The sequence below is a fragment of the Porites lutea genome, chromosome 5, assembly GCF_958299795.1.
Source record: "Porites lutea chromosome 5, jaPorLute2.1, whole genome shotgun sequence".
Taxonomy (NCBI): Eukaryota; Metazoa; Cnidaria; class Anthozoa; order Scleractinia; family Poritidae; genus Porites; species Porites lutea.
Window position 1 is genome coordinate 37,119,401 of NC_133205.1, and position 24,547 is coordinate 37,143,947.

Below are 24,547 nucleotides of genomic sequence, written 5' to 3' on the forward strand. Positions count from 1 at the left end.
CTCCAATTCCAGCTCCGCTTCGGCTATGGAGTAGCATGGAATTTTGCTATTTAATGACTTCTTGAGCCACTTCTTGACAATATCGAAGGTCTCCTCCACCACATGCTCAATTTTTTCGAGTCTTTTTCGTTCATCTTGCGCTGCCAAAGACATCTGGCCAAGCAATGAGATACATGTTGCAACGGCATGCAAACAGTCCAGCAGCAGTTGGAAATTACAATACGAATTGGAAACAGCCTTAAAAATTCCCAGGCAAGAGACTGCGCAAAGAAGGACTTCATCCTTTAGAGCAACCTTATCACCACTGGCGGAAGATCTGATAAGGAGATAAATTAGAGTTATCAACAACATTATCCTTACTGAAAAAGATATTTAAGATTTGAATAACCGTTACATTAGAATGACCACCACAAATAGTGAAGTATATTGAAGTGAAGCCACATGCAAAGAAAGTTAGCAAGATTTTCGAAGAATGAACCTTAACAATAAACAATAAAATCACGACATTCGTTATCACGAGACTTTAAACAACCAGCTGCACTATAAAACTAAATGCGTCCCTTGCCACGCCCCCTAAAATGAACCGACATGTATTAATGAGCACAACTGTACAAAGTGTTTGCCTAGGTATGCGAGGAATTGCAAAGAAGAGGCACTAGATACTATATTGGGCGGGTCTTCCTAACTGTCCACATTCCTCTGCAATTTACTATTATGGTAACGATGATTGATAAATTGTTAGATCAAGGGAAATTAATACTTACTCATTGCCTTTATTTTCAGTGACTGATTTAAGATCCTTCAGCGTGCGATTTAAGGTTTCCACAACAGCATTTCTCTACAGAAAAGCAGCAATAATTTTTTTACCAGATATTTATTCATTATATTATATTTTTGACTGGGCTGCCTGTGGCACGCCAGTCTAAAATCCTCGTTGGGTCGTCTACGTCGAAAATGTCAATTAAAGCCTGGGCTGGTCCGGTTTGCCAGGTTGCTTAGTGACAGACAGATTTAAAGCAGTGCGCATAATATTGTCCACTACAGAAAATACCATAACATACCATAATACTCTTTGTTGATGTACTCCAAAATTTAGCATAAGCATTGTTTTCAGTTTCCCTTAGGGTCATTTTATCTCCCAAGAGAAACTAAAAACAATGCTTATGCAAAATTTTGGAGTGACCAACAAAGAGTATTATCGTGTGTTATGGTATTTTCTGTAGGGGTAAATAGTGTTGCCAGGCTGGCCCAGCAAGCGTGATTACATAGACATTTCTAACCTGGTTAGCTGGGCTCCAAGTATTGTGATGCGGTATTGCGATGGCTCGGCTGTCATATAAGCCAGCCGTGCCAGGAAAATTAGCTTGGCTAATTTACTCTGACCCTAACCCATATGGAGTTGTGTGTTTTGATAAACTATGTTTCTTGCAGAGCAAGCAACCTTTTAAACTCACTTCAACAGTTGGCAAAAAAAGTCAAGTCAAATCGTCTGTTAACTAATCCTTAACTAAATCAATCAACAATGGCCCCAGGTAAACAAAATGTGAGAGCCACTAGTCCAAAGGACAAGATGGAATGCCAGTTTTTTGGAACAGAATTTGACAGTTCAAGAGAGACGTACCTCATCTGACATTATATGGGCCTTTTCAAACAAAACGCGACACAGAGTGGTACATATTTCGACAGGCGGAAATCTTCCGGAAGCAGCAATTTTCCCAAATGCTACGGGAGGAACACAAAGAAGGTACGTCCTTCTGAAGAGAGGATCCAGTTCAAACAAAGGAGCCAACATGTTCATCAGAGAGGAAGGGCAGCTGAAACCAAAAATATCACAGTAGCAACTAACTTCTGTTTGAGTCACCTATTATACCTTAGTTAAGGTGGTTCGACTGGATTTTTTGGGGTTGATACCTCCCAAGTTTGAGCATTAACTTCGTCGGCATGAGAAAAGATATGGAGAAAAGGTTACCACAACTGTATTATATAAAGATGAAAATTTCTTATGATATGGGTTTTGTTGCAATCGGAGTCGCCATGGCAACGTAATGACGCCATTACGTTTTTCATTTATCGTTGTGTTTGTCTGTACCAGGATTTTTTGAAGAAATCACTTAAGGGAGTATGTACCTGCCATAATTGCCTCCATTATGGCAAATTTTGAAGAAATTCTATGAGAGCGTTTTCGAAATGTTTTGAAATGCAGTTTTAAGTACCATGAAAGCAGTGAAATAGCATGCAAGCCGCAAAATTCGGTAATATTTTAAGAAAATGATAATCTTTGGAATCGCAGCTTCATCTCACATAGTGGTTTGATTCCATTGAAAACTGCATACAAAAAAAGAGGGGAATTGCTCTGGGCGATCGCGAGTAAGAAGAATTTTATCAACTTCTATTCAGCTGCTTTTGATACAGTTTTTGGAGGTAATTTGGTCCATGCCTAAAACTTTCGCATTTTTCCAAAAACCGCTTGATAATTTTTTTTATAAATTCGACAATCCCGAGATCGATCGTCAAGAAATATTCCCTGCAAGTTTTAAGAACATTGAAAACAGGGAAGGCTTTTAAATAGGGCCTCAAGCATAACCAATCTTTCCCCCAGATTTTGTGTTTACAAGCGAGCGTCCTCATTATTCACTGGCATTGTTTTCAAGTTTCATATGCACGTGCACAACTAGCAAAAGATATAAATTTGCATCAAAAAGAACTCTCGATTACTTTCCGAAGAAATATCCGGAATATACTAATAATTGGCTTGTCGTCACAGATAGCAGTGAGAGCCGAAACGGTGAACGTCACGGCTCATCGTGTAGGATGCAATACTTGATTATCTTACTCGGGTTATAACATCACAGAAACTCTCACAAAGAGTTGCTCTGATGTTATATAATGCATCACTAATCTCTTTACCCGGTTATTAGCATATCCCGGAGATTTAACCGAGGGTCCTTTTTGATGCAAATTCTATCTTTTTGCTAACTGTGCACGTGTATATGAAACTTGAAAACAATGCCAGTGAATAATGAGGACGCTCGCTTGTAAACACAAAATCTGGGGGGAAAATTGGCTATATTTGAGGCCCTATTTAAAAGTCTTCCCTGTTTTCAATGTTCTTAAAACTTGCAGGGAATATTTCTTGACGATTGATCTCGGGATTGTCGAATTTATAAAAAAATTTATCGAGCGTTTTTTGGAAAAATGCGAAATATTTAGGCATGGATCAAATTACCTCCAAAAACTGTATCAAAAGCATCTGAATGCAAGTTAATAAAATCCTTCTTACTCGCGATCGCCCAGAGCAATTCCCCTCTTTTTTTGTATGCATTTTTCAATGGAATCAAACCACTATGAGATGAAGCCTCGTTCCCAAAGCTTATCATTTTCTTCAAATATTAGCGAATTGTGCGTATAGCATGCTATTTCACTGTTTTTGTGATTCTTAAAACTGAATTTCAGAATATTTCGAAAACGCTCTCATAGAATTTCTTCAAACTTTGCCATAATGGAGGCAATTATGGCAGGTACATACTCCCTTAAGCGATTTCCTCAAAAAACTCCTGGTACAGAGAAACACAAAGATAAATGAAAAACGTAATGGCGTCATTACGTTGCCATGGCAACTCCGATTGCAATAAAACCCAGATCAAAAGAAATTTTCATCTTTATATAATACAGTTGTGGTAACCTTTTTTCCATATCTTTACTCACGCCGACGTAGTCAATGCTCAAACTTGGGGGGTATCCCCCTCAGAAAATCCAGTCGAGCCACCTTAACTAGTTTAATAACATACACGAAAGAAATTACTCAATTCTGATTGGCTGAGAAGGAGTGCAGTTCTTCTGTAACACGAGTGCAAACTTGTAACACGAGTGCAAAACTTGTAAGACGAGTGCAAATTACAAATGGTTTCTGATTGGATGAAAACACAAAAGAAACCACCAAGAACCAATCAGATTAGAGCTGTTTTAACAACAAAATTCAAGAAAGTGGGCATGGTTTTCAGCAGATGACGACGGGATTTAATTTTGGACGCAAAACAACAATAGAAAAGTTAAAAAATATTCTAAAAACCCGAACACAGTAAAAAGTACGTCTTTCTGGCTAAATGTATTGAAAATGCGGTGCTAAGAAAAAATACTGTCAACAAAAAGGAGGAAAATGAGCGAGAGAAACTAAAAAACAAGGTACTTATAACAGACTACGCTAAAGTAAAAAAATAAAGAACAAAAACGGTTGCAACCACACGCAAACCATGACAGCTACACTTTTGAGGCATTTAAATGAACAACGATACAAGTTTTTCATTTTAACAACAGGGATTTCAAGTCTTTACGTTATTTCTTGGAGGAGAAAGGTGTCCGGTTGCTCTCTTTGAGTCTTTTGTCGAGCGAAGACCTGTATTAAAACATCTATGCGATGGTCTGTTTTTCTCTACCTCAGTAGCAAACAAACCGAAAATTTAACCATCTGGTCGAAACTAAAAAAGAAAGTGAGAAAAAAGTTTACGAATCATTGTGCAAGAAAAACAACAGTCAGGAAGCTGAAGAAAGCAAAGATTGTAAGTTCAGAACATATTGCCAATGGCACAGGCCACAGAGGTATAAATTTCCTTAACGACTACGACGAAGCCGACGAAGAAGAGCTACGATGACTCTTGCAGTAGGCCAAATGAAATGATGAAAACTCCAGCGTTGAGAAAAAGCAAATATTATATTAATTATATCAAGCGTTCTCCTGATTTCAAAACGGCAGTATACTTCTTGTAAACGCCGAGCTCTCATAATCGAGGATGAATTTAAAAACACTTTCTTTTGCTGATTATTGTAAACCTAGTTATCTTTTATTTTGAAAGCGTTGGTCTTGAAAAAGGATGAATTTGACAAAGGCAGTAGTCTGTTTCAGCCAATCAGTTGAATGAACTAAAAACGCCCGCGCTGTCAAAATTTGTTGTTGTAGTTATGTGTTTCGTGTATATTATTAATAAGTAATCACATGATTTCGAGTGCAATTTGGAATAAATAAGCGCTTGTAAATTTTTCAAAGACCACAAAGTGCACTCGCCCTACGGGCTCGTGCACTTTTGTTGGTCTTTGAAAAATTTACTCGAGCTTATTTATTCCAAATTACACTCGAAATCATGTGATTACCTATACATAGCTATCGCTGAATGCCAACGAGCAAAGATTTTACCTATACGCTCGGGCTGTTCCATTTGTTTAGAATTGTCATGAACAACCCCGGTCATGAATTACCGTAATTTACGAAAAATAGTTTGAATCCAATTCGAATGCACAAGCAAAAATTACCTTGAAAATAGTGAACCAAACTGATCTACTGCATGAAGAATTTGAAATCCCGACTTTACATAGCAAATGTTTTGAGATATTGAAGTTCACGTTTTTGTCCGAAAGTGCGCATACGTCGTTTTGCGTAATTTTGTGGTCTTGTAAGCGAACTTAGAATCCTCGAAAAATCATATTAAAGTCCACAAATATTCAACGTACAGATTTATATTGGTCTCTTTTTAAAGCTTAGGAAGTCTACTATTTAGCAAAAAAAAAAAATTATGGTGCGGTGATGAAGGCTTCTGAATTATTTTGCTTCAAAGACAATAAATTTTGCGGCGTTATTATTTTTTGTCAGCGGCAGGCAATAAAAAATTCCAGCGGACAAACGCAACAGCTATACGCGTAGGATGCAAATGAATCCACCCCGTCCCGACAATTGGTGGAAGACGGGATGAGCACGCGACTCGCAAACACGCACACGGCTCGTGGATTCTCTGTTCTTTATCACGTGTTCTGCCTTGGAACTTTCGCACACGGCTTTATTAGGCTCCCGCCTCGCAGCCTCGCGTCTTCGCTAGGCTGCTCGTTAGCAACGAATCATCCAAATTACATTTTGATATTTTGGTAATCCAGAAAACACTTTTCCAGTACGGTATAATTCAATGTTAATTTAATGTTACATCACTTGAGTTGAGAGGAAATAAATTGACCAACGTAAAGACGTTTTGAGCTTCATCCTTTCTTCAGACCAGATCCCTGAATGTCCTAAGGGTACCTAGTTTATTGCTATTTACCACTGCTTTTAAATCTATACCACAATGTTATTACAGTTAGATCTATGGGCCACTTTCAAAGTACACGACCCTGTTTCGGGCCAACAACTTTAAAGGTTTTTCTGTGATGTAGCATTTAGATGCTACTAACTGACGGAGTAAAATAATATTAAAAGATATTCACAAATTGTATTGTACTGTTGTTGCCAAAATCTAAAGAAGCCCTTTCTCTCCTTTTCAACGTTGGGATCAAAGATCAAATGCGAATGCAAAGATTCAGAGAGAGAGCGGATGGGGAGAGAAGATAATGAAAGGTTAAAAGTGCAAACCTTCTTGCAACGGTTTATATGGTCAGAAGAAAAGATGTGGGAGTCTATTTTAATGCTGACTGACACTTGAAAATAGATCTTCAGCATTTTGCCCTCTTAGTCTCTATCTGATTAGAAGTGACTACGTCTTTCGTATGGATCCATGTAATTTACATCCACCACAAACAATTCATTACATAACTATTACCTGATATCTGTAAAATTCGCCTCTCTCACTGGTTTAGTAGAGAACTCACTTGCACCCCACCATAAGTCGTCGTTACGTTTTGGTTCCTCCACAAGCAACACATCAGTGCTAAATGGCTTTGATGCCTGGGTCAGGAAATGAGCTAGGGGTACTGCAAACAACCAGTCATGAAGGTCGTGATAATGCTTCACAACATGCCTGCAAATTGCTTGAATGGATTCGCCAAGGTTCCTTAAAGAAAAATTTTAAGATAGACTTTTAAGATACGATCCATTTTGAGCTCAATTTGGAGTTGAAATGGCAGAGATATAGTATAACACTCTGTAGGGGTTTCTGCTGATGTTGTTGCTACTACTGTCAATTTTGGACTCTCTCTCATACATACAAAGGATATTCAGCCTGAACAGGCGTTTTCTTTTTGTTTTCGTTTTTCTTTTATGGTTTCGCGAAGTAAGAGTTACAGCCGCGCGACAGCTGAACCGAGATCGAAACAAAACGATGGGGGAGGGGGCGAGGGGAGAAGGCCCCCATCGTTTCTTTTTCGTCCACTGTTCAGCTTTCGTGCGGGTGAATCTCTTACCTTACGAGCCGCAAAAGAAAAAAACACACCTAAAAAACCGCCAACTACGCAGGCTACGCTGAAACCGATCCAACTTACCGCCACTGAGTGCTGGGAAAGTAACTTAAAAGACCGTCCATTGCGCTACAAGTCTTTTCCTTTGGGTCTCGCCAAACTATTAAAGACGAAAAAAGCTTGGCATAACCATCCTCATCGAGGCGCACTTTGTGAGAAACAAGAACATGAGCAATTGCCACTGATGACACAAGGCGAAGAATCTTTTGGGTACTGTTTGAGGCAACTGACAGACGAAGAGCATTCTTCTCAATTTTTGGCTTTAAAAACTCTCTTAGAACCTAAAAATAATAAGAAAAAACGCATGAAAGAAAAAAAAAATGGGCCTGTCCGGTTCTTCAAAAGGCCCCAAAGGTTTGTTATAAATTATTACTGTGACATGAGAGCTATAACAGGCTACCAAACGTAACAACGTACGTAAAGAAAATAACTATAATTCAAAGGGCCCTCTATAGTGTAGATCAAGAAATCAGTATAGACACAATTTAAAACATTGCACCTGTTCTCGATTAACCAGTCATTGACGATTTGATTCGTGTGCGTAAAAATCCAGCGCGCTTACCCGCTGCATCTTACACTTGACAAAAACAATCACGGAGTTTCTTTATCACTTTCTACGGTAATTGTTGATCTTTGAGTTCTAATACTTAAACAGACTGAAACTACTTGCTCAAAAAAATGAGCTCGAATTCAACCATTTTAAACACCCGTTAACACTGATGATTTTTTTCTAATTCGTTTAATTCCTGTGTTCTTGAAAAAAGACATTTCACCTGAGAAGCAAAATATCTTAAACGAACAATTTGGATGACGACATACCTTAGTGAAATCATATGATAATGGAACACTCTTTGTGTGGCGACCATCTTCCTCAACCAATGTTTGTGTCATACAGAAAGCTAAATCCTTGACTGTCTCTATAGCCTCCCAAGCAGACATGTTTCCGCTTGCAGCACTTGCTGTGAATCCTTCCCAAAGAGGCAGCATTGCCCAAGTAGCAATGTTCCTTCCTTCAGTAGCATCCATACTCTTCAGAAATGATGGCATTTTGTTGCGAATAGATTGGAACCAGTTGGGTGGACTAAAAATTGTGTCATCAAATTGGTGCCAAATAGCTAAAAAAGACCATGAAATAATATTAGCCTGGAAAGAAAATGCTTAAAAAATGTCGCACAAAAAAAGTTCGGGACCTTCTTAACTTGTTTTGGACATTTCATCCCATTATCTTCGTCAAAATCCAGGCATGTGTAACCTCTGAAATAAATCGTAAGTCACTAAACAAACACGAACTGATTTATTGTTACGAAGTATTCGATCAAAACTGCGCTGTGTGTGTTTGATTTCGACTATTCCCCACGGGGAAGAAGAAGGGAAAGAAAAATAGAGCCACGCAGGTGAAAGTTCTACAGACATTATATTGTCTTGTATTGGTTGGTAATCTGAGTCAATGGCTATGAAGAATTTGCAAATAAGTATGTCAAAAAGAGCCAAAATAACAAACATAATTGATTGACGTAGTTACAAAAAATAAATAGTAAATAAATAAATAAACACCTTCTGGTACGCATCTGTCTTTTGGTATTTGCAGACATCTGTTCTTGAAAACTCCCCAGTTTACTAAGTGGTCCCACAAATACTTCTCCTTTTCTTTGGAGTCCTTCCTTTTTTCTTTGAAGACAATGTACTTGTAGGGGACGTTACGGGACACATATGAACAGGGTACTAAGAGACTTGCTTCAACCAGGAGAAAATCGTTTTCTAACGATCTAGATCCAAAAACGAACAGTATCATCAGATTCAGGCGTCTCAATTAAAAGATACCGCGTGCATTTATACAACTAGAATAATTCTACCACCATCACCGACACCACTACCACCACTAGCAACACAAATACCACCCCTGCCACCACCACTGCAACTCTTTCTGCTGATGCTAAAACGAATATATTTCAAGCATTATGCTCCCTGAAGCAGAACGAATATATTATTTTTATTAATTATGGAACTGCAAAAGACGGTCAATCGAAAGGATGTTCCAGATTATTATTCTTTCAAAGCATTTCGCCGTTTCTGATTGGCTCCAATCACCCGGCTTATTCTTCAAAACCAACTGGCTTCTTGGATGGTTTCAGTTAATTCAAATTTTTGACGCCCTACCAACTCAATGGCGAATATCCTCGACATCTTGCGGACCCAAAAGTGGCAAAACAGTCATTTTGCATAATCAAATTAAACTCTATCTTAAAACCCAGGCCGTACAGATCGAGAACGTCTTTTCCAAGAATGTTTATTCTGAAATTAGAGCAAGATATGAGACTAGACCTACTGCACAAGAGAGATTCGAAAAACAGTTTCCTTGATATATGCCTTGATTGGCACGATATCTATAAAATGCCTTTTAATGTTCTTATAGACACCAAATCCAGAGAATTCCAGTAAGGAATTTTAAACGGATACTTGACAACAAACTCTTTTCTATATAAAATTGGTCTAGCGAATTCACCATTATGTACATTTTGTAAACAAGAGAGCGAATCCCTTGAGCATTTATTCATTACATCTTCCTTTACTTGGAGTAATCAACTAAACATAATCTTAAGGGACCTTTCAGAGAGCGATATACGTTTTGGATTTTGGCAAAGGAAAGAAGGCTACTTGTTTATTAATCGCATGTTAGCCTTCGCTAAGCAACATATTAATGAATGTCGTAATAAAGGTACTTCTCCTTCCTTTAATTTTTTTTTTTTTTTGAATAAAGTCAGTTATGTTCACCAGTTAGAAAAGAAACTTAAGAATTCAAATAACAAAGTTGCCGATCAGGAAAGTAAGCGGGAAAAGTTCCAGTTATTCTGCTGTGGTAATGAGAATTAAAATACAAAATATCATATATCCTATTTTATAGTAGTAATTGTACCTAAACATTCTTTGTATCAGCCATTATTACATGTAGGAAGTGTATTTTGTGTATTTAGAGTAGTTCTTTATATTGGTAGAGATGTAGTAGTGTACATGTTATATTATTAATAAAAAAAATAAAAAATAATAAAAAACTGGCGCTTACCATATTTGGACAATGCGAGCAATAATACATATACAACACAATATACAATATACCACTAGAACAATATACCATCGATCAACCTCTTTTTCAGGCGCGGCAGCCTCGCTGTTTATTCTCGAGTGAACTACAAAAGAAAATGGCTTTCACGGCTATCCGAGGACGAAATACCTGAATTTCTGACTTAAAACAGAACGGAAGAAATGGGCTGAAATGGATAACATCCTTCTCGATCTGCAAACTTTTGCAAGACCCAGGCGTAACAAAGTCACTGCAATGATTCAATTTTTTAATAATTAGCAATTATTGAATGAGACTGAGTAGGATGCGAAGAGTCATGCAGGACGGTTTTGTACTCTTTTTTCAGAAAAAGGTCAATCAAAGGCACGCTTAGAAACTTACCGCACTGGGAACACCTCCACGACATCTTCATTGAAACTACCAAATCTAAATCCACCAAACCTCATGAAGATTCTGTCACCAAGACTTGGCTCAAACTTGAAATGAGGCGAAAGTACGGCATGGAAAATAACAGTCATTTTCTTCTCCTTTATTTCCTCAAAGTACTCTGATTTCCTTTTATTCACCTCTGAATGGTTCTTCCGGCCACCTCCAGAACTGTTTTTTCCGCTGTTATTTTTCTCGTTATCAACTGCTGTAGGCTGGTTCTTAGTAGACTTACCACTCTTTCCTTTCTCTGGCCCTTGCTTATTTGTTCCATTTTCTTTCAGTTTTTTCCTGTAAAGGGTGTAAAACTGTTACTTATCAATGGCATACTCTCATTTCCGTTTCCTTTTAAACCTTGATTATAAATACCCTTTACATCTTCTTTGATCAGGTAGGACATTTACGTAAAAGAGGAAAGTCCTCGGCCCAAAAGGTATACCAGTGGAACACCACAGTTTACACAATACAATTTCTGAATCATTCTGGTCCGCATCTATTGATCGACAACAGCTTCTTGTCATTGAAGTAACCTCTCAGCCATTCAAGAGCAAGTTGAGTGTGTTTGTTTCTCTATGTTGTATTTAACTTAAATCGAGTATAAATGAAACAACAAATTACTATTTTTAATTTCGATTTTAAAAACGATATATATGGGTTGGTCTGGCCGGTCATTTACGTGACAAAGGTAACATACAATATTATTTATTCAAAATATGACCCCAATTCTGATTGGCTAAAAGCACACGCATAATTCACCATAACCAGTTACTGATGACCAAATTTGGAAGAATTTTGTGTTTTACGAGGAAATGACGTCAAAAATGCACCCGCTACAGGTTAAGGCACCGTTACCGAGACGACCTGTGGACGAGGTTGAGTTGTTTTGGTTATGAAAAAGAAAAATGGCGGACATTTCACTCGTTTCGAGAGCAAGAACTACAGCTGGAACTAGGCGAAATAATAGCTAAAAACATGGCAAAAACAGCAAGAAGACAACTCGGAGGGCGAAATCTGCTATTTGGAGAATATTTGCGGAGCTGGACAGACCTAAACGTACACTATCGAAGATGAACTTAACATCGATGCAGGTAAGCATGTTTTTAAACTGGGAATTATTTTGAATGAATAATTTAGCAATAAATGAATTCGGCTTTCGCAGGATAGGCGATGACGGTGTTATCCACCGAGGCCGAAGGCCAAGGTGGATAACACCGTCCTCGATCTGCCTAATTTTTCATATCCTACGAAAGCCGAATTCATTAATCGCTAAATAAATAGCATATTAACCAATAATGAAAGGCTGTTATTGGCAACAAAGACATAACTCACAGCGCTGCTTCCTTCCTTTTATCCTCTTCCCTTCTTTTCTTCCTCTCTTGCTCCTTTTTCCTATTTTTCTGGGCAGAGCTCGAGGATCGTCTTTTAGCCTTTTTTTTGGATGGTTCTGCCTTATCTTTGTTAGGATTTGAATCACCTTCCTAAAAGCATAACAATCAAAACTCCTTTTCAAGCTCCGTTTTCGATTGAAGTCATTAGCCTACGAGCAAGCCCTTGACTTGGGGGTATTGAGGACGTGGAAGGGTCAGCCCCTCCACTTTGGTGACGGACAGCACTGAAGTAGCGAAAAAACCGCATTTTTCACCTTGTTCCCCTTTTTTGGACAGGTTTTTGGCTAATTAGCTCGCAAATGGCTAAAAATAAGTTTTTTTGCAATGGAGTGATATTTTTGGATGTAATTAAGCAGCCCTTTTGTTTTTTTGCGCATGCGCATAAGCTAATACTTTTTAGGAAAGAGATAAATTTAAAGAGTAGTAGGAATAGCAAAATTGGCACTGAATTTTTCCCCAAAAAGTTTGTTTTGTTTTTTTGTTTGTAACTCTATCAGGATTGGTCAGAATTTCCAAAACGAAGTATGGGTGGAAAGATCTCTTTTTGGTGACGTTATTGCTTACCAACTTAGTAGCTTAAACTGAAAGCTAAATAGGTCCAGGAGGGAAAACAGGCATCGTTCCATATGGGGCGAAAACGACCAAAGTGGTCGTCAAAAGGTTAAGAGAGGGACAGGAAGCATCAACATAGCGCCTGGTTATTAACACCTAATCTATAATATATAAGTTACATAATTATGTTCACAACAAAAGTATAACGTTATGATATTAAAAAAAAAACATTAGCATTTTAACAGCGTTATATCACCTCTGAGTCTGATTCAGTTTCATCACCGCTTTCAGTGCCATCTTCATCTTTTTTGAGATCATCATCTCCTTCCGTCTCTTCAGATGCACCACCCGTTTCAGTGCCCTGTGTCTGGCTGCTATCATTCTTTTCATCCTTCTTACCTAGCTTAGGGTCTCCACCAGTAGTAGCATGAACTACTTCAGAAGAGGCAGTAGCTTTTAACGGTGTCTCTGATTCGCAAAGGCTTTCCATTTGCGGTCCTGAGGACTCTTGGAACGCACCGTCAACAATTTGGGTCACCTGCTGTTGTGCATCCTCTGGGATGGTTCCTGGATGTTGAGGAGATAAGGCCAAAATAGCTATAACTACTATGACTGGAAGCCCAGTCTCGAAATATGAGCATTGGCATTGTTGGGTAACACTTGAGATATAAGGAAATGCCTTTTTTGGTGAAAAAAACCTATCGGTTCTGTTACGTACGAAAATGAAAGGATTTCAATAAAAAACGGCTTAGCTCACTTAAAATGTGCGTTATGTCTCGCGACCTATGTTTTCGGTGAGCCAACTTATGGCCATTAATGGGTTTTAGTGTAACCTCTAAAACCCATAGGGTGTGTGTCCCATGACTTAAGGCGGAAATTGCAGCAGAAAGGAGACACTTTAACCCAAGATGTTCCAATTAAAACTGCAGCATCAAATGAAGCTGCGCAAGCTAAGCTGGCCAGTATGGAGAGTAAGAACTTAAATGCAAGTCAGATCCGTGATTCAAGCAAAAACTGCAATCATCATCATAAAGGAAAGAAGACATCGGGTGAGTAAAAAGTGTTATGGATGTGGCCAAACAGGGCTGTCATTTTGGATGAGATGCCCTGCGATAGGAAAAAACCTGCACAACAAGTGGTGGTGCTAATCATTTTGCTTTGCAGTAGTACAGAAGTGGGACATACAAACCTAGAACTGATAAGAAGCTAAAAGAGGAGAGGAAGGTGAGATATATGTGGGAAGGAGAGGATGAAAAGAAAGATGAGAACACGTTTACTGTGAAATGAGTGTCACAGTCTGGAAAAGTAGGGGCGATTCTAGCTGTATGTGTTGTCATGATCTAGAACTCCATATTACTACATTCATCACTTATTGTGGATGGTTTCGATACAAACCCCTTTATAAATGTTTCGAACAAGGTTAGCCCCGGCAGAAGAGCATCAGCATGTTATTCAGCAAGCACTTAGTCAAGTGACTGCGAGGAATGTGAAGCTCTGAGGTCAAAATTGTGCATGGGAAAACCGCCAAAGAGCATGAGAGACTGCACTGAGCAAGTTTAAGAAAAAATATAAAAATAATCTCTCATGAGATGCGGAAAAGAGCAAGTTTCACCTGACCAAGCTACAGCTTCACTCAGCTAACAAACAAAGGCACTGGAACAACTGAAGAGAAATTGAAAGCCGCTGTTGAGATCTGAGAAAACCACGCAGACAGAATTTAGGGTCTTCCTGCATGGGACTATATAGTTAACTACATTGCAACGTTTATCCCTGACTTTGCCACAGTAACAGGGCTTTTGCAGAGACTGACAAAGAAAGGTGTTCAGATGTAGAGAAGATCATTTAGTGAGCTGTCAAGAGCAGATGAGTAAGTACGGAAACACTGGGCCATTTTGACTAAGATGCCAGGAGACTGATAATAGTGGACGCAATTAAGCTGAGTTGGTCTTGGTGCAGCACTTAATTTGTTCAAGAACAAGAAAAAATGAGAGCAGGATTCAATAAACATCCCGTCCATTAGTCCGGGACAGGTAGATTTTCTTGCTGCATGGACAAGTAACTTTCAAAGCTCACTTAATACCCAGTGGTCCCCAGGGTCCAGGCGTGTCATCTTCTAACAAAATTATTAACTAAGAGATCGAAGCTGAGGAAAGGAAAAGCTTGAATTTAATTTTATCGACCCCGAAAAGTTACCAGCTATACAAGCAAGAGCTATACAGGTTCAAAGTAATATTGTACTTGCCAGGCGAGCAGAACATTGCATGTATCGCATATCATGCTTACTGCAAGCAGAAAGCCAAGAATGTAATTTGGCAGCACACAATGTGTCAGATGAATTTGTCAGAATTGTATCAGTCACCTCTACTGCACGCACAATGACAATGCACGAGAATTGAGGAAGAGTTAACAGAAGAGGAAGAATTCATTAAGTTGTTATTGTTTAAAGAGTGGAACCTAGGAGGCCAGGACTGTCAGCTGAAGTAGTCCACACTGTAAATGACAGCCAAATCTTTTAAAAGTTGCAAAATTATGGTAAATGCAAAATTTAAGCAGTGATACAATTTTTTTAAAAAACAACTTAGCTTGAAGTTAACTACTCACTTATAAATATACCAGAGATCCAATTTCAATTCATCCTACCTGTAGCCTGGTCACTCCTTCCACCTTCTGGGGTATGCTCTGAGCCAATGCTGTCACAGGTAGGAGCTAGCTCAACTGGTTCTTTATGCTCAGTTATTGCAGCATCTGCATGACTTTCCACATGCTGTTCTTCTGCCTTCTTTGCTAGAGTAAGATTCTGTAGTGCATTTGCTGCTGTATCTGCAACCTCAGTTGTGACAGATTTATTGTCCTCAGTACAAATGGACAACCGTTTGGCTGGTTTCTCCTCTGAGACTTCATTTTTTCTTTTTCTTTGCCCTTCTCCTTCATCTGTTGAACAGCATTGGACAAAGAAAGATGATTTTCATCTGGCTTTCTTATTATATGGTCTGCATTCAGCAAGTACGTTAGCAGGAAGAAAATGAAAGGTACTGCTTGCCATTTTTATGCAGTTAGATATGTTCTCATAACTTTATAACTTATAACTTTATAACTTTGTAACTTAAAGTGTGTTTTACTTTTTCCTTTAAAAAATTCTCCTCCACAGAGTTTTGAATGTAACCTATAGCGGCATATAGCTAAAACAGCCACCAAAGAGTTACAAAAATTGTAAGATATTAGGGCCATTTATACGAGGAAAAATTAGACGCGTCTCACATAAGACGTGTCTTAAATAAGATGCAAACTATACCATTTATACGAGCATGTCTTATCTAATAAGACGCGTCTTAGCTAAGCCGCGTCTTATTTTAGACGAAATGTGCCGTTTATACGGAAAGTTCGCGTCTTATTTTTCCTCTTATAAATGGCCCTATTGAATAGTGATCTGCTGCAAACCTAAGGAAAGTTAAAATACCTATAAACTCGATCCATAGTCCAGCGCACATTGTTGTCATGAATATTTTCATACTTGATTGCAGTTTTGCAATTTCAAGACCAAAGGACAAAATTATACAAAATATATGCAAGAAAAACAAAGAGGAATGATACCATTTTTTCATTTGTTGAATTATTTCTTCTGCTCTCTGAAATATTTACTTTGTGAAAAATTATATATATTACACTGTTATTATGCATTGACCACCACGAAGGGTTACCACTTTGCAGGTTGTGAGAACATCTCTTCTCCGTCCCAGACCATTGTCTCTTCCCCCCTCCCCCCACCTGCTCGAATCTTGTTGGAAAAGAATTGTTGTCAGCAAGAAGGAATCAATGGCATTGGGAAGCAGTCACTGCTGCGGAGAAGTTGAATGCTGACAATGTGGGGACTCTGAGGCACTGCAGAGCAGTAGTTGATGATCGAGCCAACCAAAACCGAGTAAATCCAGCAATGATGTGATCTGAGTAGTTTTTGAAGGCAGATTTCAAGAAAGGAGGATTCAACTTCAATGGAACAGGAATACAAGCACCAAAGGCATATTTCAGGAATGGTGATTTCGAGCAGAAAGTAAGATGAATGACGGCCGCATGCGAGTGGATTAAAGAGAATGAAAGTTCAACGGGCTGGTGGAGAGGTCAAAACGTGCAGAGTGAGGAGCGAGAATTGGCTGAAATATTGGATCCATCTGAAGCAGTTGGTGGCCAAGTGAATGAGGGAGGAGGTGGGTGGGTTGAGAATGCAGCAATGGTGTGATCTGGAAGTTTGCTTTACGTGCAAATGTATTCCACTCCCTATTGATGGGAAGAGTCACTTGCACAAGTTAAGCCGGTGCGGTTCCAGTGATGCCACAATAATTCCACTATACTGCCAGTTGCTAATGCTTGCAGTGGAGGTGGTTTAATTGTTACTTGCAGTGGACAGATTCATGCATGGGAGTGTCTGGATTTGTATTTTTGATTGGTTTATACAAAACATTAAACACATCTTTATTTTCCAGGTTTCAGTATTTGAATATTTCTGTTACGTAAACATGACCAAGGCAAGCACATGGTGAACACAACAACACTGTTTAATTTCCTGGATGTGGCGTTAGTACAAACAAGGTGATTACATAACCTTTTCCTTCTAAAGAAATTTATAAATCGATGAAACGTAAAATAAGAAAGATTAATAAAACAAATCAAATGTTCTCTTAATCACTTAGGAGGTAAGGAAGAAACTTGTACCGAAAAGGTACTGCAACAAAGTCTTCAGTCCTGTTAAACTCCTCTCCCTGAAGGGAGGACAATTCATCCAGATTTGGTCCAAGTCACATTGCTGTATTGCTGGTGGTGTCTCAGCTGTGCTCAGCATGGATGTTGTAGGGACCTGTTTTTAAGTAATGGATGATTGCCGAGGTCATGATCTCTATGACTGTTCTTAAGTGGACCTGTGGACTGAGCAGGGTCAGGTTGTCAAGAAGGCAGGTTCCTTGGGCCAGTCTCCCTTAAACTGGTGGACTTTCTGGTTTAGACTGAATTGTACCATGCAGGTGGATGCAGTTTCTGCAATATTGCGTCCATTGACTTCAACCAGGTTACTGTGATGCTGGCTATATTCTCTAGAACAACTCTAGGCTTTTTGTTGCTGCAGGCCAGGATGCTGAGGATGTGCTTTAACTCATACTGGGTGTCCAATTACTAGACTACACGGTTGCTGTTTGGCACTTTGGTCATGGCATTGCTTGGCTGTTTGTCTCTTGTGCATGACTGTTACAGTGGACTGAACTTAAGGTTTGTACAGAGATTCCTCGCACTTTAAAAATGATCTTGTTTTGTCTCGCTTGCATAAGCAGCGAGACTCATAATCTGCAATGCAGTTTTGACCGCAGGGGGGTACTCCCTTATATAGGCTACATAGGTATGTGTGGCGCCAAAGGGTATGGTTTTTTAGCCGTTTTGGTCTGAAATAGGGTATCAATTTTGACAATTTTGTTCTGAAATAGGGTATTGGTTTGTGCACTCTTGTCTTGAATTGGGTATGTTTTTTAGTAGAAGCTACTTCTTCATCATTTGGTGATAAGACCATTTCTCTTTAAATGTTTACTGTTTGTGAGGAAAACATTATCTGAAAGTTACATTTTAGAAATCTAAACTGGGCTTTGTGTAGTTGCCCTTTTAGTTACTAATTTTTTTAATTTTTGGTGACGTTCACTGGTCCTTACTGCCATATAATTTGCAGTTAGCATTACTTTTATTCTAATTTCCTCCTTCTACTAGGAATAGTACAGTAGAAAGATGACCATTGAAGAAATTCAAAACTAAATAAGGTAATATTGACATCTTTTCAATAAAAGTAAGCATGAGTAATGATTTAAAAAACTAATGTGAGTCGCCTGGGGCCTCAGATGACTTTAATGGGACTTATGCCACATGTTTTTTGGGTAAATTGTAAACTGCTGGTATTTGGATTTAAAATATGCATTATATTATAGTGCGGCTTGTGGTCTGTACATCATGATGTGAACTATGGACTCTAGACCATGGAATGTGCACTGAACTGAGAAACAATGAATTCACATTGCAAAATTTAAACTTAGGATTGTACTGACAATGACTGCTCAACTACAGACTGTTGTGAATAGCTCAACTGATACAAAATTACAGTTGGCAAGTGAGTATAGGGTTATGTCTAATTGTCTGGAATAACCCGACATATGAAAACAAGCCTTTTATTAATGTAACCACTTTAACTAATTCCACAAGCTTTTGGCAAATTACTCTTATAATTTAAGACGTCGTTTTTTTTATTTTCCAAAATAGAATTTGGAAAACTGTTCATGAGAACAGAGCCTCGCAAGTTCACGCGTAAAAAAATAGCATGAAAAAGAACCCTGTTCATGAGAACGGTTTGCAAATATAAGTTTTACGCATTTCCCAAGTATATATAACGCCATCCCCTTTTTTTCTTTCGTTTAGCATGAGATGCGTTTCCTGATATTGGGTCAGTCAGTCGGATTTATGAAAAAAATTTGTAAAAAAATTATAAGAAGTCTTGGAATAGCAGGCCCTGGTACCCCAGGACGACGTTAAAAGTTAACGTTCACATATTTGTAGTAACAAAATGCACACTATACTGTAAAAAATTATGCTCCTGTTTTTGTTCCTGTTTTTCTCTATGCGGTTACTATGCTCATTTTTCAGATTAAAAATTTATTTCAAGTGAAAAGTGGTTGAACTACGTTGTTACTTTTTTTTTTTTTGATTAAATGCCAAAAATTTGGGTCAGTCAGACAACGCTAAACAGAGAAAAACAAGAGGATGGTCTAAACAGTAAAGAAGGAAATCCATGGAATCGGGATTTGAATTTCTTACTGAAATGTACCTGGAGACCGGATTTCGTGAGACTGAAATCCAGTTTCTCCTTTTACTGTAATTCGAAATCCGGATTTTTCAAAATCCAATCCAGATTTTCCAATCGAACTCACCCTTGGAATTTAATTCCTTGAGATTAAAACTCGACGGACTAAGATAACAAGACACAAAGCTTTATCCTGGCCTATTATTCTCTACAAATGATGGTAAAAGTGCAAAATAACGTAACTTTATAACTCGATTTTCAAGTGGTTGAATATCAAAAAGAGACATTGACGAAAACAAAAAGCGCAGAAACAACAGGAACGGACAAACCAAAAGTGCACTCAAAGACTTAGTTTATATAGCCTGAAAGCTTCTATTAAACAGCAAACTGCAGGACTCGCCGTGAGCAAATTTTTGCTTGTTAAACCTTTTTACTAAATCCATAAGATTTTCGCTCTGGGACAGTTTACTTACCAGCTGAAGAACCTGCTTTGTCATTCACCACATGTGAGTCTAGATCAGCTTCTTGCTTGTCTCGAGAGGCGGGAGGTGATGCTGTGTCATCAGGGCGAAAAATTACACCGCAATTTGAACACTTCAATAATAGCTCCTGCTCTTGTTCAAGGAGACCATCTTTACAGAAGGGACATTTCATTTTATGCCTTTCCTTTAAAAAATTCTCCTCCACAGAGTTTTGAATGTAACCTATAGCTGCATATAGCTAAAACAGCCACTAAAGAGTTACAAAAATTGTAAGATATTGAATAGTGTTCTGCTGCAAACCTAAGGAAAGTTAAAATACCTATAAACTCGATCGATAGTCCAGCGCACATTGTTGTCATTAAGATTTCCATACTCGATTGCAGTTTTGCAATTTCAAGACCAAAGGACAAAATTATACAAAATATATGCAAGAAAAACAAAGACACATGATACCATTTTTTCATTTGTTGAATTATTTCTTCTGCTCTCTGAAATATTCACTTTGTGAAAAATTATATATATTACACTGTTATTATGCATTGACCACCACGAAGGGTTACCACTTTGCAGGTTGTGAGAACATCCCTTCTCCGTCCCAGACCATTGTCTCTTGCCCCCTCCCCCACCTGCCCAAATCTTGTTGGAAAAGGGTTGTTGTCAGCAAGAAGGAATCAATGGCATTGGGAACAATCACTGCTGAGTAGAAGTTGAATGCTGACAATGTGGGGACTGTAAGGCATTGCAGAGCAGTAGTTGATGATCGAGCCAACCAAAGCCAAGTAAATCCAGCAATGATGTGATCTGAGTAGTTTTTGAAGGCAGATTTCAAGAAAGGAGGATTCAACTTCAATGGAACAGGAATACAAGCGCCAAAGGCATATTTCAGGAATGGTGATTTCCAGCAGAAAGTATGATGAATGACGGCCGCATGCGAGTGGATTAAAGAGAATGAAAGTTCAACGGGCCGGTGGAGAGGTCAAAACGTGCAGAGTGAGGAGCAGAGAATTGGCTGAAATATTGGATCCATCTGAAGCAGTTGGTGGCCAAGTGAATGAGGGAGGAGGTGGGTGGGTTGAGAATGCAGCAATGGTGTGATCTGGAAGTTTGCTTTACGTGCAAATGTATTCCACTCCCTATTGATGGGAAGAGTCACTTGCACAAGTTAAGCCGGTGCAGTTCCAATGATGCCACAATAATTCCACTATACTGCCAGTTACTAATGCTTGCAGTGGAGGTGGTTTAATTGTTACTTGCAGTGGACAGATTCATGCGTGGGAGTGTCTGCTTTTGTATTTTTGATTGGTTTTTACAAAACATTAAACACATCTTTATTTTCCAGGTTTCAGTATTTGAATATTTCTGTTACGTAAACATGACCAAGGCAAGCACATGGTGAACACAACAACACTGTTTAATTTCCTGGATGTGGCGTTAGTACAAACAAGGTGATTACATAACCTTTTCCTTCCAAAGAAATTTATAAATTGATGAAACGTAAAATAAGAAAAATTAATAAAACAAATCAAATGTTCTCTTAATCACTTAGGAGGTAAGGAAGAAACTTGTACCGAAAAGGTACTGCAACAAAGTCTTCAGTCCTGTTAAAATCCTCTCCCTGAACAAAATCTTTTAGCAGCATATATAGTATTAGGCTAGACAATTCATCCAGATTTGGTCCAAGTCACATTGCTGTGTTGCTGGCGGTGTCTCAGCTGTGCTCAGCATGGATGTTGTAGGGTCCTGTTTTTGAGTAATGGACAATTGCCGAGGTCATGATCTCTATGACTGTTCTTAAGTGGACCTGTGGACTGAGCAGGGTCAGGTTGTCAAGAATGTAGGTTCCTTGGGCCAGTCTCCCTTAAACTGGTGGACTTTCTGGTTTAGACTGAATTGTACCATGCAGGTGGTAGTTTCTGCAATATTACGTCCATTGACTTCAACCAGGTTACTGTCATGCCGGCTATATTCTCTAGAACAACTCTACGCTTTTTGTTGCTGCAGGCCAGGATGCTGAGGATGTGCTTTAACACATACTGGGTGTCCAATTACTAGACTACACGGTTGCTGTTTGGCACTTTGGTCATGGCATTGCTTGGCTGTTTGTCTCTTGTGCATGACTGTTACAGTGGACTGAACTTCAGGTTTGTACAGAGATTCCTCGCACTTTAAAAATGATCTTGTTTTGTCTCGCTTGCATAAGCAGCGAGACTCATAATCTGCAATGCAGTTTTGACCGCAGGGGGGTACTCCCTTATATAGGCTACATAGGTATGTGTGGCGCCAAAGGGTATGGTTTCTTAGCCGTTTTGGTCTGAAATAGGGTATCAATTTTGACAATTTTGTTCTGAAATAGGGTATTGGTTTGTGCACTCTTGTCTTGAATTGGGTATGTTTTTTAGAAGAAGCTACTTCTTCATCATTTGGTGATAAGACCATTTCTCTTTAAATGTTTACTGTTTGAGAGGAAACCATTATCTGAAAGTTACATTTTAGAAATCTAAACTGGGCTTTGTGTAGTTGCCCTTTTAGTTACTAATTTTTTTAATTTTTGGTGACGTTCACTGGTCCTTACTGCCATATAATTTGCAGTTAGCATTACTTTTATTCTAATTTCCTCCTTCTAGTAGGAATAGTACAGTAGAAAGATGACCATTGAAGAAATTCAAAACTAAATAAGGTAATATTGACATCTTTTCAATAAAAGTAAGCATGAGTAATGATTTAAAAAACTAATGTGAGTCGCCTGGGGCCTCAGATGACTTTAATGGGACTTATGCCACATGTTTTTTGGGTAAATTGTAAACTGCTGGTATTTGGATTTAAAATATGCATTATATAGTGCGGCTTGTGGTCTGTACATCATGATGTGAACTATGGACTCTGGACCGTGGAATGTGCACTGAACTGAGAAATAATGAATTCACATTGCAAAATTTAAACTTAGGATTGTACTGACAATGACTGCTCAACTACAGACTGTTGTGAATAGCTCAACTGATACAAAATTATAGTTGGCAAGTGAGTATAGGGTTATGTCTAATTGTCTGGAATAACCCGACATATGAAAACAAGGCTTTTATTAATGTAACCACTTTAACTAATTCCACAAGCTTTTGGCAAATTACTCTTATAATTTAAGACGTCGTTTTTTAATTTTCCAAAATAGAATTTGGAAAACCTCGCAAGTTCACACGTAAAAAAATAGCATGAAAAAGAACCCTGTTCATGAGAACGGTTTGCAAATAGTTTTACGCATTTCCCAAGTATATATAACGCCATCCCCTTTTTTTCTTTCATTTAGCATCAGATGCGTTTCCTGATATTGGGTCAGTCAGTCAGATTTATGAAAAAAAAATTGTAAAAAAAATTACAAGAAGTCTTGGAATAGCAGGCCCTGGTACCCCAGGACGACGTTAAAAGTTAACGTTCACATATTTGTAATAACAAAATGCACACTATACTGTAAAAAATTATGCTCCTGTTTTTGTTCCTGTTTTTCTCTATGCGGTTACTATGCTCATTTTTCAGATTAAAAATTTATTTCAAGTGAAAAGTGGTTGAACTACGTTGTTACTTTTTTTTTTTTTGAATTAAATGCCAAAAATTTGGGTCAGTCAGACAACGCTAAAGGATGGTCTAAACAGTAAAGAAGGAAATCCATGAAATCACGATTTGAATTTCTTACTGAAATGTACCTGGAGACCGGATTTCGTGAGACTGAAATCCAGTTTCTCCTTTTACTGTAATTCGAAATCCGGATTTTTCAAAATCCAATCCAGATTTTCCAATCGAACTCACCCTTGGAATTTAATTCCTTGAGATTAAAACTCGACGGACTAAGATAACAAGACACAAAGCTTTATCCTGGCCTATTATTCTCTACAAATGATGGTAAAAGTGCAAAATAACGTAACTTTATAACTCGATTTTCAAGTGGTTGAATATCAAAAAGAGACATTGACGAAATCAAAAAGCGCAGAAACAACAGGAACGGACAAACCGAAAGTGCACTCAAAGACTTAGTTTATATAGCCTGAAAGCTTCTATTAAACAGCAAACTGCAGGACTCGCCGTGAGCAAATTTTTGCTTGTTAAACCTTTTTACTAAATCCATAAGATTTTCGCTCTGGGACAGTTTACTTACCAGCTGAAGAACCTGCTTTGTCATTCACCACATGTGAATCTAGATCAGCTTCTTGCTTGTCTCGAGAGGCGGGAGGTGATGCTGTGTCATTAGGGCGAAAAATTACACCGCAATTTGAACACTTCAATGATAGCTCCTGCTCTTGTTCAAGGAGACCATCTTTACAGAAGGGACATTTCATTTTATGCCTTTTAGGGAATTTGTTTCATTTCAACGTCGAAAGGTACACATCTCATGCAGCTCGGCTGGATTCTCAGAAAGGCGGAAGTAGGTTCCTGGAAGCAACGCCTGGATGATATCGTTCCCAGGGGAGGGTAAGTGGGGGAATTTCAGGAGACCGTAAACAACACAAGTATCCGTTTTTGTTTGAAAACGGAGATTTTTTTTCTCCGTTTTCAAACCAAAAAAAACCCTACGTCCAAACATTGCGGCTATCGATTGTTTTTG

The 24,547-nt window shown here is 38.5% G+C and overlaps 2 protein-coding genes across 2 annotated transcripts in view; both read right to left on the bottom strand.

Moving 5' to 3' along the window:
* Positions 1–832, bottom strand: part of LOC140937059 (E3 ubiquitin-protein ligase rnf213-alpha-like) — a 59,437-nt gene extending 58,605 nt beyond the window's left edge. The window contains exons 1-2 of the mRNA XM_073386590.1: positions 765–832; positions 1–316 (exon numbers count right to left, since the gene is read on the bottom strand). Coding sequence (XP_073242691.1) covers positions 1–153 — 153 coding nt within the window. The 5' untranslated portion in view covers positions 154–316; positions 765–832. The remainder of the gene's footprint in view (positions 317–764) is intronic.
* LOC140938324 (uncharacterized) lies at positions 299–24,342 on the bottom strand. The gene is made up of 12 exons (XM_073387816.1): positions 24,101–24,342; positions 15,295–15,585; positions 12,911–13,221; positions 12,044–12,192; positions 10,670–11,005; positions 8,764–8,975; positions 8,029–8,324; positions 7,234–7,490; positions 6,576–6,806; positions 1,622–1,814; positions 765–838; positions 299–359 (listed from the first exon to the last, which is right to left on the bottom strand). The coding sequence occupies exons 1-12, from the start codon at positions 24,279–24,281 to the stop codon at positions 299–301; spliced, it is 2,592 nt and encodes an 863-aa protein (XP_073243917.1). The 5' UTR covers positions 24,282–24,342.
* Between the last annotated feature and the right edge of the window lie 205 nt (positions 24,343–24,547).

Bases quoted from the DNA above. Each gene is read 5' to 3' on its own strand.
- LOC140938324 (XM_073387816.1), bottom strand. From the start codon at position 24,281: ATGAAATGTCCCTTCTGTAAAGATGGTCTCCTTGAACAAGAGCAGGAG. The intron at 12,193-12,910 runs GTGATATAACGC...TTATGCTTTTAG, and splicing joins AAACTGAATCAGACTCAGAG to GAAGGTGATTCAAATCCTAA. The intron at 8,325-8,763 runs GTGTTTATTTAT...GGTCTTTTTTAG, and splicing joins AGACAGATGCGTACCAGAAG to CTATTTGGCACCAATTTGAT.